Below are 14,555 nucleotides of genomic sequence, written 5' to 3' on the forward strand. Positions count from 1 at the left end.
TACGTTGTTCTGACGCTGTAAAATACTAACTCAAGGCAGACAGTTATATAAGATATTTCTTAAAAGGTAATGGAGGAGGAATGGAATAGTTTTTTTTATTGATGGCACTTTGACTTTGTGGTAATTAAGCATCCACTGAAAATCTAATTTTAAACCTCATGGTGTTTTCCCAACAGAAGTTGCTATATAACTCTGTGTAATGGTCTCGTTCTGTTTTCCATATGATGTTTTCCTGGTATTGTTTTGGAGTAAAAAATTACAAACAGCTGATGAAGCTGAAGCTCTGTTTATCCTAATATGGTGAGGTATGAAGCTGTAAGTCTCCTTAAAGTGTTGGATGAGCCGGAACGTTGCAGTTATGTAATACTTCAGGACTGGAAGGTCACAGTCCCTGCTCTACCCTAGGGTGAAGGGGAAGTATTCGGATCCCTCACCAAACAAGCAAGAACTCTTCCAAATGTGCTTATCCCAAAAATGCTGTCTGACTTCTTTGCCAAAAAAAACAGTTGACCGTTGCAATTAAAGGATTTTTGGGGTGGGTAGTCTCAGATGAGACCAGTGTGTTACGCAGATGTTCATGACCTGCATTTCACATCTAATCGCCCTGCTCTCAGCAGTTTATGATGATCTCTTCTCTGAGATTCCACCAGTATTCCCTTTGCATGAGTAAGAAACTGCAGTAAATGAAAACAGTCCTTGTTAATCCCAAATACATATGTTCCTTATCTTCTAAGATTCACTTAATAGTTCCCAGATTTCTCACTTCTTCACATATTTGCAGGGCTGAGGTATATCTGCGTGTTTGCTTCATTTCTAAGATAAATTATTCTATTCCATGCAACCATTGAGATGGTGTGTCTGTGTTGGCATGGAAGAGATATCTATGACATGGTTTTGAGTGGCGAAAACAAAGCATCTCATAGAACAATATGATGTGATGCAGATGGGAAAGACCTTCATTTTCTGCTTTATACATTGTGTATTACTTAAACTTTTATCCTTATAATACACCATCTTATAAATTTTAAAAACTTAGTCTGTGTCTTCTGTTAAGACTGTAAATGTTTTATGTCAGTCATACTTATTTTTAAAGAATAAACCTAAAAAAATCTCTTAGTTTTGGTAGCCCGTCAGGCTCCTCTGAGAACTCAGTGAAGAACTCTTATGACTTATTTATCAGACAAAACTACCTCAAATTATTTTTATTACACAGCACAGAATAAAAAAAGTGGATATCTTACATTTTTCTGAAATGCTCTGAGTTTTGAAAATAAGTTGGCTAACTCAGTGTAAACCTAGAACTGCTTCTAGTCAGGTACAGTCTCAGGATCAGTGATCAAATTCTGGAAATTTCTACTAAAGGTGATTGAGAAATCTAGGATTCCAAGCACAGCTAGCTTTTTTTTTTTTTTCACTCTTGTGACATTTATAGAAGCTAACTTTTACTATACGTGTTTTGATTAATATAAGCAACTTCTTACTTTATGAGTGGGTAAAAGTCATAGAAAGTATTTTTGTGATAATTCCCGCATGACCACAAAGTCATTGTGAATTAGAGGATGAAAAGGATGGGGCCACCTGACTGGAGGTTACTCCCTCAAACCTCTCTCCGTCACACTAACTCCTTCTCTCCATTAGTTTCAAACTTTTGTGTGATTCATAACATGAGACGCTGATTTCCACTGACCAATATTTAATACTTTTCTTTCCTCAGAAAGTCCATCCCTCGCTGCCGAAGAATCAACAGGATGCTCTCCAGTGAGTCCCTTCAGTCCCCGGCCTTCAGCCGCTCCAACTCCCAAGCCTCCGTAGACAGCGCCTCCATGGAGGATTTCTGGCGGGAAATAGAGAGCATCAAAGAGAACAGCCTGGGGGCTCAGGAGGAACAGACGCCTGCCGAGGCCAAGCCCCTGGATGGTGAGATGCCAGATTGGGCCCCCCTGTGCAGCCCTTTACATGCTCTCATGTTCTGTTGGCAGGTAGACGTCATTCCACGAGTAGCCTAACTAGTGAATCGATAGACTTTGGTGTACCAGCTTCCTGCTCCCGCTGGTTTGTATCTGCTGGTCTGGCTCAGGGCGGCTTCTCAGCAGGTGACACAACCTGAAGGGGGGCTGTCAACCATCCAGATTGATCCCTGACATATCACCGTTTAGGGAGGCTGTACCTGGCTGTGGATTAGAATCATGATCGTCTAGCAGACTGAGTGTTCTAATTTTGAGGTTTTTACATCTGCATACTTGACTATTAATTACCAAAGATACAGAAAAAATATATTTGACTTTGAAGCACTTACTAGTATTAATGTATTTAGAGAATGGATAATCCGTACTCCGCAAGATAAATGCCATGTCAGATAGGTCAGTTATACTAGTTTCCAGTGAAATTAAACAAGAAGATTAAGGGACCAAAAAAGTATTTGTTGTTGTTGTTTAGTCTCTTAGTCGTGTCTTACTCTTTGTGACCCCATGGACTGCAGCATGCCAGGCTTCCCTGTCCTTCCCTATCTCCTGGAATTTGCTCAAACTCATGTCCATTGAATAATGATGCCATACAACCATCTTGTCCTCTGTTACCCCCTTCTCCTGCCTTCAATCTTTATTGCCCTTAATTTTCTAAAAGAGCAAAATTGCTCACCTGAGATTAAAAGCATGGGACAAGGAGGACGTACTTTATAGCACAGGGAACTCTGCTCAATGTTATGTGGCAGCCTGGATGGGAGAAGGGTTTGGGGAAGAAGGAATACGTGGATGTTCATGACTGAGTCCCCTCGCTATCTACCTGAAACTGTTACAACATTGTTAATTGGCTATAGTCCAGAACAAAATTGGCTTCCCTGGTGACTCGGATGGTAAAGAATCCTCCTGCAATGCGGGAGACCTGGGTTTGATCCCTGTGTTGGGAAGATCCCCTAGAGAAGGGATAGGCTACCCACTCCAATATTCTTGCCTGGAGAATTCCATAGACAGAGGAGCCTGGCAGGCTATAGTCCCTGGGGTCACAAAGAGTCAGAGACGACTAAGTGACTTTCACAGTACAAAATAAAAAGTTTTAAAAAAGCATGGGTTATTTTCTCCAGGTACTGCCTATCTACAAGTAAATGTGTAAGAAAAACTGAAGGTAGCTTGGGACTTCCCTGGTAGTCCACTGGTCAAGACTCCACTTTAGAGGTCTTGGGTTTGATCCCTAGTTGGGAAACTAAGATCCTGAATGCTCTGCAGAGTGGCCAAAAGAAACAGAAAAAAAAAAGCAGAAAAAATTGAAGGTAGTTTAGTAAGTAGCTATCTAAGAATGTTTCCATTAGCCAATGACTAACCTCAAAACAATTATCAAGATAAACTAAATGTTAAAAAAACGTTTTGTTCTTTATTCTCTTTTCTCCAGGTCTAGCCTTCTTAGATCTAAAGAAAAATAGTTTGGGTTTACCACAATTAGGATGTTTCACTTAGGGTTAGAAGTAAAAAAGCCTACCACACATTTAATGGGAATCTAGTTAAGGGAACCATCCTCCTTAGAGGAAGGGTGTTTTTATGCCATTTACTCATGTCCTCGCATTTTGCCTTTTCGGATCCAGAAAGACACATAAAGAAAAGTGCCTATTGTTCTCCACTTCTTCCATCTCACTAGCTAGCTCACTATCCGTATTAAAAATCTTGAGTTCTTACTGATAACTTCCGATTCCAATCCAACAGAGTTTGTTGTTCTCTCCCCTTTCCTTGTATTTATAACTCCCTTCTCCAAAAGGGAGGAACCTGGTTCGTTCTTTCTTCAATATACATATTTTTTCATTTACTCCAGCCTAGATCATGCAGACGGAGAAGGCAATGGCAAGCCACTCAAGTACTCTTGCCGAGAAAATCCCATGGATGGAGGAGCCTGGTAGGCTGAAGTCCGTGGGGTCTCGAAGGGTCGGACACTACTGAATGACTTCACTTTCACTTTTCACTTTCACACATTGGAGAAGGAAATGGCAACCCACTCCAGTGTTCTTGTCTGGAGAATCCCAGGGACAGGGGAGCCTGGTGGGCTTCCATCTATGGGGTCACACAGAGTCGGACACGACTGAAGTGACTTAGCAGCAGCAGCAGAGCATGCAGAAAACATCTTCAAGGTTTACCAACAGAAACATCTACAAAAAGCTTACTAAGAGTGTAAATTTTATTTTACTGATATTCTATCTCTTGAAGCATATGCCCAGATCTTAAGTGTGCAGTTCAGTGAGGTTTGACAAATGCTACCTTGTAACCGCACACTAATCAAAATAACATTCCAGTCAACTCAGAAAATTTCCTTGTGATTTTTCCCAGTCTCATTGTTCTCGTGACTTGTTGTCCCTGGCCAGAGACAACCACAGTTCTGATGTTTCTGCAGCATAGATCAGTTTTGGGTTTGGCTTCTTTTGCCAAATATTGTATTTTTGAGATTCCTTCGGTATATTAATGTTTCACTGCTTATTATCATGGGATAGTTTGCATCAGTCTCCAAGGCCTGCTGTAACAAAGTGCCACAAAGCTAGGTGATTTAAAACAGAAGAAATTTGTTCTCTTGGGGTCTGGAGACTAGAAGTCCAACAGCAAGGGGTCCGCAGGGCCCTCTGCTCTCAAGATTGTAGGGGAGAGCCTGTTCCGTGTCTTTCTCCTAGCTTCTGGTGTTGCCAGCAATCCTTGCTGTTCCTTGGCTTGTCGACAGTACATGCCATTCTGCCTCTGTGGTCACATAGCCTATTCCCTGCATTGGTGTCCATGTTCCTTCTCTTTCTTATAAAGACGCTAGCTATATCGGGTAAGGGCTTCCCTGGGGCTCAGACGGTCAAGAATTTGCCTGCAATGCAGGAGGTGCATGTTCGATCCCTGGGTCAAGAAGATCCCCTGGAGAAGGGAATTGCTTCTCCCAATATTCTTGCTTGGAGAATCCCATGGACAGAGGAGCCTGGCAGGCTACAGCCCACGGGGTCGCAAAGAGTTGGACACGACTGAGCGACTAGAGAGAGATAGCGGATAAAGGACCCACTGTACTCCAGTATGACCTCATTTCAGCTTAGAGCCTCTTTACACCTGCAAAGACTCTATTTCCAAAGAAGTTTACATTCACCCGAATTGGTGGTTAGAACTTCCATGTTATCTTCCAGGGACCCAGTTCAACCCATAATGGCAATATTCTGTTGTATGAATATGCCATAATTTGTCTGTCCATTTAACTGTTCGTGAACTTGTGGGTTGTTAACAGCTTTGACCATTACGAATAAGGCTGCTGTGAACAATTTTGTGAAAGTCTTTTGGTGGAGATGTATTTTTATTTCTCTTGGATATATGCACTTTTCATAGAATATGTGTAATTATGTACATAAGAAACTGCCACTCTTTTTCCAATGCAGCTGTACCATTTCACATTCCTCCCTACAGTGTCTGACAACAAGTCTAGTTGCTTCATGTCCTTGAACATTTTGATGCTCTAAGACTTGTTGACTTGAATGGTTCTAGTGACATGTGGAGGTATCTCACTGTGGTTGTAATTACATTTCACTGATGACTAATGATGTCAAACACTTTTTCTAGTGCTTATTCTCCTCCATTCCTATGTCTGGCTTTGTAAAATCTTTTGACTATTTTTAAAAATTATCTTTCGATTATTGCCTTGTATGAATTCATCATATATTCTGGATTCATCTTTTGTTGAATATATGTATTGTAAATACTTTCTCACCATCTGTGGCTTGCCTATTCATATTCTTAGTGGGTTTTTTTAAATTTTTGTTTATTTATTTTTTATTGGTAGAAGCAATTTATTTCTGCTTATACTTTGGTTTCTCTTAATAGCATATAAATCTTTCGCCTTTTGTTTTTTAAAAGTGCAAGTATTGATTGGTTTTTGGCTGCCCTGGATCATCATTGCTCCGCATAGGCTTTCTCTAGTTTCCGTAACTGGGGGCTCTTTTCTTGTTGCACAGGCTCTGGGGTGCGTGGGCTCCGTGGTCGTGGCTTCTGGGCTCTAGAGCACAGGTTCAGTAGTTGTGGTGGATGGGCTTAGTTGCTCTACAGCTTGTGGGATCGTCCCAGATTAGGGATCAAACCTGTGTCCCCTGCATTGGCAGGTGGATTCTTAACCACTGGATCACCAGGAAAGTCCTTGTGGGATCTTTTAAATGGGTGTCTCTTGTTCTTGCTCCTCTCTCATTTTTCTATTGTTTGCTCCTTGTGCAAGAGTACAGTTGGTTTTTGTAACCTGACCTTACATTTCATTATCTTTTTAAATTCACTTACCAGTAGTTGTCTACTTCTAAATGTCTTCGGATTCTCTAAATAAAGAGATTTTTTGGGAATAGAGACAGTTTTACTCTTTCCTTTCTGACTTCTATGTTTTTATTTTTTTAATCTTGCCTTATCATACTGGTAAGGCCTCCATAAAAGTTGAACGAAAGTAAGTAATGACAGTTTATATCCTTGCTGTGGCCTCTGTATAAGTTGAATGAAAGTAAGTAATGACAGTTTATATCCTATCTGTGGCCTCTGTATAAGTTGAATGAAAGTAAGTAATGACAGTTTATATCCTTGCTGTGAGCCCAGTTTTGCAGGGGAAGGGTTCAATATTCACCACAAAAAATGGTTGTAACTGTTAAGTTTTTATAGACGTTCTTTATCAATGGCCTTCTGTTCCCATTATATTAGTTTCAGGTATACAACATAATGATTAGATATTTGAATACATACACGGTTGTGAAACAGTCACCAAAGTAAGTGTAGTTACTATCCATTGTCTCACATCATTACAAAATTGTTTTTCTTGTGGTAAGAACTTTGAAGATCCTATTCTCCTAACAATTTTCAAATACACAATAGAGTGTTATTAAATATAGTCACCATGGTGTGCATTACATCCTCATGACTTGCTTATTTTGTAACTCGAAGTGTGTACCTTTTGACCACCTTTACCCATCTTGCCCACCCCGACCCCTTGCCTCTGCTAAGCACACCAGTCTATTCTCTGTATTTATGCACTTTGGGCTTTTTGCTTCATTTTGTTCTTAAACTCCACACGTAATGAGATCATATGGTGTTTGGCGTTTGTCTTTCTCAGTCTCACTTACTTCACTTGGCATAATGTCCTCAGGGTCCAGGATGGTCTTATTATATTGTTTACTGATAGTTCTTACTCACTGATGTAAGTGACTTACAGATGTACATGTCATCCAATCACAGAATATTCTCACCTTCTTTTGGCAACTTCATTTTACAGAAGGAGAACTTGAAGCAGAGTGGTTGCAAGATGTGGGTTTATCAACCCTGATCTCGGGTGATGAGGAGGAAGATGGAAAAGCCTTGCTCTCTACTTTGACTCGAACCCAGGCAGCTGCAGTGAAGAAGAGATACAATACTTACACACAAACCTTGAGAAAAAAGAACAAGCAGTCTGTCAGGGATGTCAGAGATATCTTCGGAGCCAGCGAATCTCCTGTAAGTAATGGATAGGGCTCAAAAGGTATGATTAGGGGAGCAGAGGATAATATGGAAAAAATAGCAGGAAAGTCCATAGTCATCCTCTAGCTTTAAAAGAGAAAACTGAAGCAGACAGCACCATGTAAGATTTTATAAACTTAAGTGGCTATTTCTTATTCCCCATGCAGCAGGCTCCCTGCACACAAAATTTATTCCCTTCTTTTGAAGTTGGAGGATAACTTCTTTGGTAATGGAGCACGTCTTTGTGGATGGGTTCCAGGGAGCCTTTACTTAAATCTGAGTGCTGACTGGAAGCTCTGTGGACAGGCAATGCACTCCTGAAGAAGCGGGCCCAAGTCTCATGAGCATGTCTGGGTGGTTTGCTTTCATTGGGGGTGGGGATGGGAGAGTGGTTAGGGTACCCTTTATGTTCAAAGAAATTAAAATGGTAAAAAGTGAGATTCAGCATTAATCAGGTGAGCCAGAGAATGATTAAAAAAAAAATCAGGGGAACCTCACATGTTTTCTGAGCCATGGCTGGTTGAAATTCCACCTCACCCTTGGCAGTTCCAGGGCCAGAGTTTCACTTGCAAGGCTGTGAGTCACATCCTCCTATTTCTGTGGTCATTTCACTGCTAGCTCTGATCTACTTCGTTCATCCATTTATTGCATCATTGATGCAACAGATAATTATTGGATACGTCCTCTGTGCAGTTCTTTTTTTAAAAAAGTATTTCTTTATTATTTATTTTTGGCTGGGTTGGATCTTAGTTACAGCATGTAACTCTGAGTTCCAGCGCATGGTCTTTTTCTCTAGCTGAGACGCACAGGACTCAGTAGTCGCGGCTCATGGGCTTAGTTGCCCCACAGCATGTGAGATTTTAGTTTCCAAGCCAGGGCTCGAACCCACCTTCCCTGCATTGGAAGGTGGATTCTTAACCCCTGGACCACCAGGGAAGTCCCTCTGTGCAATTCTTGTATCAGGTTCTATGCAGATAAGATTCATGGACCTAGGATTCATATATAGGAAAAGGGGAACTTGATACTCTGCTGCAGGCACAGATAAAGTTCGCTAAGGCCAGTTAGTTAATCACTTTGATTTAGGTTTCTTATCTGATTAATTGTGATATCAATAATGACATAAATAAAAATTTCAAGGATATTGGGTAGCTGACGTAAATGTCAGGTCTTCTCTTAGATACATTAACCAGAGTGGGGTGTTGCCAGAGCAGCTCACGTCTACAGAGTTAAGCTTTGCCTGTGTGTTTACAACATCCCAGAAGAATCCTGGCCTTTAGACCTGTCTTCGTTGTTGTTGAGTTGCTCAGTCACGTCCACCTCTTTGCAACCCCATGGACTGCAGCACGCCAGGCTTCCTGTCTTTCACTATCTCCTGGAGTTTGTTCAAACTTATGTCCATTGAGTTTCTGAGGCCATCCAACCATCTCATCTTCTGTCATCCCCTTCTGCTCCAGCTGTCAACCTTTCCCAGCATCAGGGTCTTTTCCAATGAGTTAGCTCTTTGCATCAGGTGGCCAGAGTACTGGAGGTTCAGCATCAGTCCTTCCAAAGAATATTCAGGGTTGATTTCCTTTAGGATTGAATGGTTTGATCTCCTTGCTGTCCAAGGGAGCCTTAAGAATATTCTCCATCACCACAGTTCGAAAGCATCAGTTCTTTGGCACTCAGCCTTCTTGATCCAACTCTTAGAACTGTCTAAAGTAGTGGAAACGACCCATTTCTGTGCTCTCCAGTGTGACAGCCCCAGCCACACGTGGCATCAGCACTTGAAATGTAGTTAGTGTAAGTAAGGAATGAAAATTTTAACTGTTTAATCATAATTGACTTAAACCTAAATTGTCACATATGGCTTGTAGCCAGTATATCAATCACAGTTCTAGAATCTTCTGCCATGTATAATGAGTTATAGCAGAATGAGGGAAGGCTTCTGAGTTCTGTGCTGTTTGAACTTTCAGCCTGGTTGAAACCTTTGTCTTCCTGGAAGGTGAGATTGTCTCCAGCTGGAACTGGGTACAGGCAATGCCTACAACTTGAGGCCAGGCTCCATACACACAAGTCCTGGACTAGATGCCTATCAAAGGAGAGGTTTGCCCTTCGGGTTTAAATTTCCAGCGTCATTTTCCAGTTATCGCCCAGATCATCTTGAGCAAGTATTAAGGACTTGGCCTACAAGCATTCTTTCCCCGTTTCTGTTTCTGGCTCCTTCAGACTAAGATTTTTCGTTTTCCCTTGCTGCTGTTGTTCAGTTGTGTCTGACTATTTGTGACCCCATGGACTGCAGCACGCCAGGCTCCCCTGTCCTTCACCATCTCCCGGAGTTTGCTCCAATTCACGTCCCTTGAGTTGGTTGTGGTATCTGACCATTACATCCTCTGCTGCCTCCTTCTCCTTTTGCCTTCAGCCTTTCCTAGCATCAGGGTCTTTTCCAACGATTTGGCTGTTCGCATAAGGTGGCCAAAGTATTGGAGCTTCAGCATCAGTCCTTCCAATGAATATTCAGGGTTGATTTCCTTTAGGATTGACTGGTTTGATCATGCAGTCCAAGAGACTCTCAAGAGTCTTCTGCAGCACCGAAGTTCAAAAGCATCAATTCCTCTTCCCTGACAAACTGCAAAAACTACAGACACTTCTATGTCTGTAGCTTCTCTTGAATCCCCCAGCTACTCAAGAAAAACGAATAACTAGCCTGTCTAGGTTTCCTAAAACTTTGCACTGTAGCCACAGAGAAACAGTGCTTCTCCTTTCCCTTGGACCCTGAAGGGAATTATAATGTGAGCACTTTCCCACTGGGGCTTAAGTGTTATGAACAGTCTTATTTTTCTTATTTTCCCATAGCATGTAAGTGCTGTAAACTGTTCATTATTTAACTCCAGCAAAGGCGAAGAGATGACCACATTCCTGGTGGGCCAGGGGAGTGGCCCGGGGCCGCCTCCTGTGCACCTCCCTCTTCTCTCCACCCAGTCTTACTGCTGGAGGTCCAGCTCTAGAGACGGTGGGGAGTGAGGCAGGCCAGGTGGTCGCAGGTGGAAGAAGATGGTCAGTCTGTCACCACAAGGACAGTTAAGTTGAATCCTGAATACGTTTAGCTGCTGCCTGCTCTTCTCCTAAATGGCTATTGTCTTCTGAATTAGGCGATGCCTTCCTGCTCATTAAATTTTCATTATGGAGATGTGCTTTTTCTCAATCAGCATTGACCTTCCACACGTTTTTCTCTTCTACCTTTTTTTTTCAGGCCCTAGATTTTCTCTGTCCTTATCAAACCATTCTTGCTTGCTTTTTATCTTCCAGGAACATCCAGCAATTTCTGTTCTGCTAATGGAAATGTTTTGTGGTTTCTAGATCTACTGTTTGAGAAAAGTATCTCTGAGGAAATGTTTTGTGGTTTCTAGATCTACTCTTTGAGAAAAGTATCTCTGACATGTTGAGTGATTTGCAGGAGCAGGAGAATATGCCATCTCGATCCAAGTTTCTCATGTTGATTTCTCAGTAGTATGTGTTTCTTCCAAAAAATGTTTTTTTTTCCCTTATTATAAAAGTAATATGCAGTCTTTAATGGAAATTTTGAAAATATGGACAAGCAAGGAAAAACATGAGTATTTCTATGGGCCCAAATAAAATTTTGTGATTTAATTGAATAGTCAATAAATATAATTTTCAGTGAAATTCTATTCTAAAATAATAGACTATTTAAGCCTTGTTTTAGTAGAACCCTTACACACTAAATCACAGATACTAAGTCAGCCTTTGGGTACATAGTGCAAGATCTCAAATCCATTTTATCATGAGCCCAAACAGAATTTTTCCAATATTCAGAAGCTGTGCATCAGTTATTAGCTCCAGTAATACATTTCACTGAGCAAAACAGTCAACCAAATCGATTTTCAATTTCATAATTGATAAACAGTTAAAGGTGGGACTGACTCACAATTAACTATATAAACATAGGCACACAGTCCTTTTTTTAAAAAATAACGTGATTATATCACATATATACGCTTGACTGCATGACACAGAAAACCCAAGAGTTATACCAGTACAAACGAGGAAACTGAAAGGAGGTGTCCCTTTGCTTTCGCGTAGGTCCAGCTTCCTTCCATCTTTGTATTGTGTCTTTCACGCATGGCCTTCCTCCTGCTGCTCACCAAGGGGACTGGCCACTCCTGACAACCACAGCCATGCTCCTGGCAGCTCCTGGTGCTTGCACCTCCTGACTGTCTCTCTCTGACTTCAGTTTCCCAGAAATCTTACTTGGTAGAATTCCAGTTACCTCTCATGGCCTGGAAACATTATATGATCACTCCTAGCTACAAGAGAGCCTGGGAAATTAATACTTTCTAATTGTACACAAACACTCCTGAAAAAAAAAAAAAGACCCTATTAAGGAAGACAAGCAACTGGGTTTGGGGCAGGCGGTTAACTGACAGTGTCTTCCACGGAGCCCAGTGTGTCTGTCACTGCCCCTGGCGTGTGGTGAGGTCCCAGGACTGGCTGCCAAGTGGCCACATGCTGTGCTGGGGGCAGGCAGTCGCATCTGTGGGTGGCTCACCAAGTCTGGATGAACGTGCACACTGTGTGCATAATGCGTGATTGAATGCACAGTGACCCCTGGGGGAACGTGCCTGAATAAATAATGCACTCTGTTTTTCTCAATAGCCAGATGAGTTTTGTTGTGTCCCAGCTCCTCTTCTGGATGTGAGCCCGGATGAAGGAAGGATGCCAACGGTCCCCTGCAGAAACGGTCAGCTGGTAAGACAAGAGAGGGGTGCGAGCGCCCGGAGGTCAGGAGAAGTGGTTACTTCAAGGCAACCTGGAAGATTTTAAGGGGGAAAAAAACCCCACAAACTTATCTTGTAACAAAGAAGAAAAAAAGGGTCTCAGACTCAGGAATGAATAATGAAATAGTTAAATCCACAAACAACGACGTGGCCTCCTTGTACCTACAGTGACAAAAACAGCCACAACTGCGGCTGCCGGGAGTCAGGGCTGGGGGAGGCCGTCAGCTGAGCCATTGTTCTCTCCGCTGAGTGCACAGTGGAAAATTTTAGGCTACCTTCTTTGAATCCTTCAGACTTAATTTAATTCTCACCATAAGAAATATTTTGACATTTCGGTTATTTTCTAAACGTAAATCTGTCATGGGGACACAGTGCTGCAGCCTCTGGAATATGTCACAGTAAGTGGGAAAAACACACAATCTTGCACAGGAGTTAAACGCGCTTCATTAGAGCCCACCTTGCCCAGGTTAGTACAGAGTTTCGGAGGGCTGATCGGAGTTCAGAACTGCCACTGAGGCTCTTTTAGCAAAAGAGAAGACTCTCAAGCTGTGGTCTGTACCTCCTGGCGTGAGGCTGGATCCTCATGCTGAGCACGCCCTTCACCCTGAGATGGACATGGGTTACTGACATCTGTCTCCACGTGGCCTCCTGGCAGCAAAAAATCTACCGGGAGAGACTTGCTTCTCTCACGCTTCTGTGTTTCCTTCTCCTTAGCCCTTTATTTTCCTTCCCAGCAGAGCGAGAGGGGTTCTGTGTTGGTCAAGGAATGACCCGTGTACTATTCTTGATCTGATGAAGATGATGGTGACGTTGATGTTTAGATTCTCTGCAGTTTCCTTTCCCCTTACATGTGTCTTTTGTGGGGCACCCTGTCCGCACTTTACAGACCAGCCCCTTGTCCCTTCCGGATTATCTCCATTTTCCCTTTTCTTCTTTTCATTTCTTGCGTTAAATTCACAAAGCTTTTAAATTGTCTCTTACGTTTCCCGTGTCTTATGTCCATTTGTTCTGTATGCTAGCAGACTTTGTCCACATCATCCTGTGGAAACCGATTTCTAATTTTTGTCAAGAGTGGTTGTAATTGGGTCCTTGTTGATTTTTCAATTCAGCAATCATCCTGTTAATTCATAAGAACTCCTGGTTTTTGCACTGATTTACCCTTTCTTGTTATAGGTAGTCCTGACTGATGATTGCAGTAGTCTCTCAAATCTCTCGGAAATTGTTACATCATCATAAGCCTTTTTCTCTTCCCTCAATTATCTCTTTCTCCCAGAATGTTTATCATTATCTGTATACTTCTTTTTTTTCCAAAATGTTCATTTTTCTCCATGGCTAACTTTTTTATAGTGTTGATTTTTCTCCAGCGACTGATGATCCTTGGTGATTGGTTGGGTTGCCTAGTTAGTGACTTTTAGGACATGTCTTTGCTGTATGCTTTCTCTGCCATTATATAGATTTTTTCCCAAAGAGCTGTTTATTGACTAAGAAGGCTGACTGTGGGTCCTTTGTAAGTCAGTAAAGTGTGTGAACAGTCTGTGAAGGGACGTTATTTTAACAGCATACATGGATGAGTCTGTGCATGTATGTATGTGTAGACATGTATACATACACAGATAAATACATGCATGCACACACCTTCAATGCCAAAGGGAAAGTAACAGATGACATCATTCCCAGATAAAATTCATGTTTTCCTTTTACTTTCCCACCCATATCTTTCATGAAGGTCCAGAGTGACCTGATACTGAGGTCTGTCATGGTTCCAACGCTCGGCCTCTTTCTTAGGCACGTGGTTCACTTCATCCAGAAGGCTTTCCTTGGGTTTATGCCTGGCTTCTGCCTGCTGCTCAGTGTAAAGCGGGCTGTCGGGAGGTCTTTGGCCCCTTCACTGAGGAAACACTTCACACAGGATTTTTCTGGTTGTCACCCTGGAGCCTCTTGTCCTGTGCAATTATCAGTCTAAGTTCGGTTGTTCATTTGTCTGTTTCTTGTGGATTTGCCCTTTCTTTGCCAGCAGTGTTGTCTTATGCTCTTCTTAGGCTGAGAATTTCTCTATGATTATGAAGCAAATTATTTTTTACTTTCCAGAAATTTCTAACAATTGTTCATCTGTTAGGAGAATACTTTGTTGGTTTTCAGTGCCCTTCAGAGCTGTACTTATGAAAATATGCCCTTTCTCTATTGGGAGTGGTTCACTCTCTGTTCTGCATCCTGACCTGTTTTCTTGTACCGCTTTTTAGCATTGTCTCCACTTCCAAAGAGACGTGTATTCTTCACGTGAAGAGCATACATACACACTGGGGGAAAGTTAGAAAATACGGAAGAA

General features: G+C 42.0%; 1 protein-coding gene across 5 annotated transcripts in view; it reads left to right on the forward strand.

Moving 5' to 3' along the window:
- The window catches only part of ARHGAP28 (Rho GTPase activating protein 28), a 143,435-nt gene that overhangs the window by 81,997 nt on the left and 46,883 nt on the right, over positions 1-14,555 (forward strand). For all 5 annotated transcript variants that reach the window (XR_016036671.1, XM_088833360.1, XM_055417174.2 and 2 more), the window contains exons 2-4: positions 1,715-1,917; positions 7,234-7,451; positions 12,108-12,200. Coding sequence is in view for 4 of the 5 variants with exons in the window: in XM_088833360.1 (XP_088689486.1) it covers positions 1,715-1,917; positions 7,234-7,451; positions 12,108-12,200 (514 nt within the window). In the remaining variant the exon portion in view is untranslated. The remainder of the gene's footprint in view (positions 1-1,714; positions 1,918-7,233; positions 7,452-12,107; positions 12,201-14,555) is intronic.

This window comes from Moschus berezovskii, chromosome 28, assembly GCF_049115385.1.
Source record: "Moschus berezovskii isolate FMDL1 chromosome 28, NW_MosBer_1.0, whole genome shotgun sequence".
Taxonomy (NCBI): Eukaryota; Metazoa; Chordata; class Mammalia; order Artiodactyla; family Moschidae; genus Moschus; species Moschus berezovskii.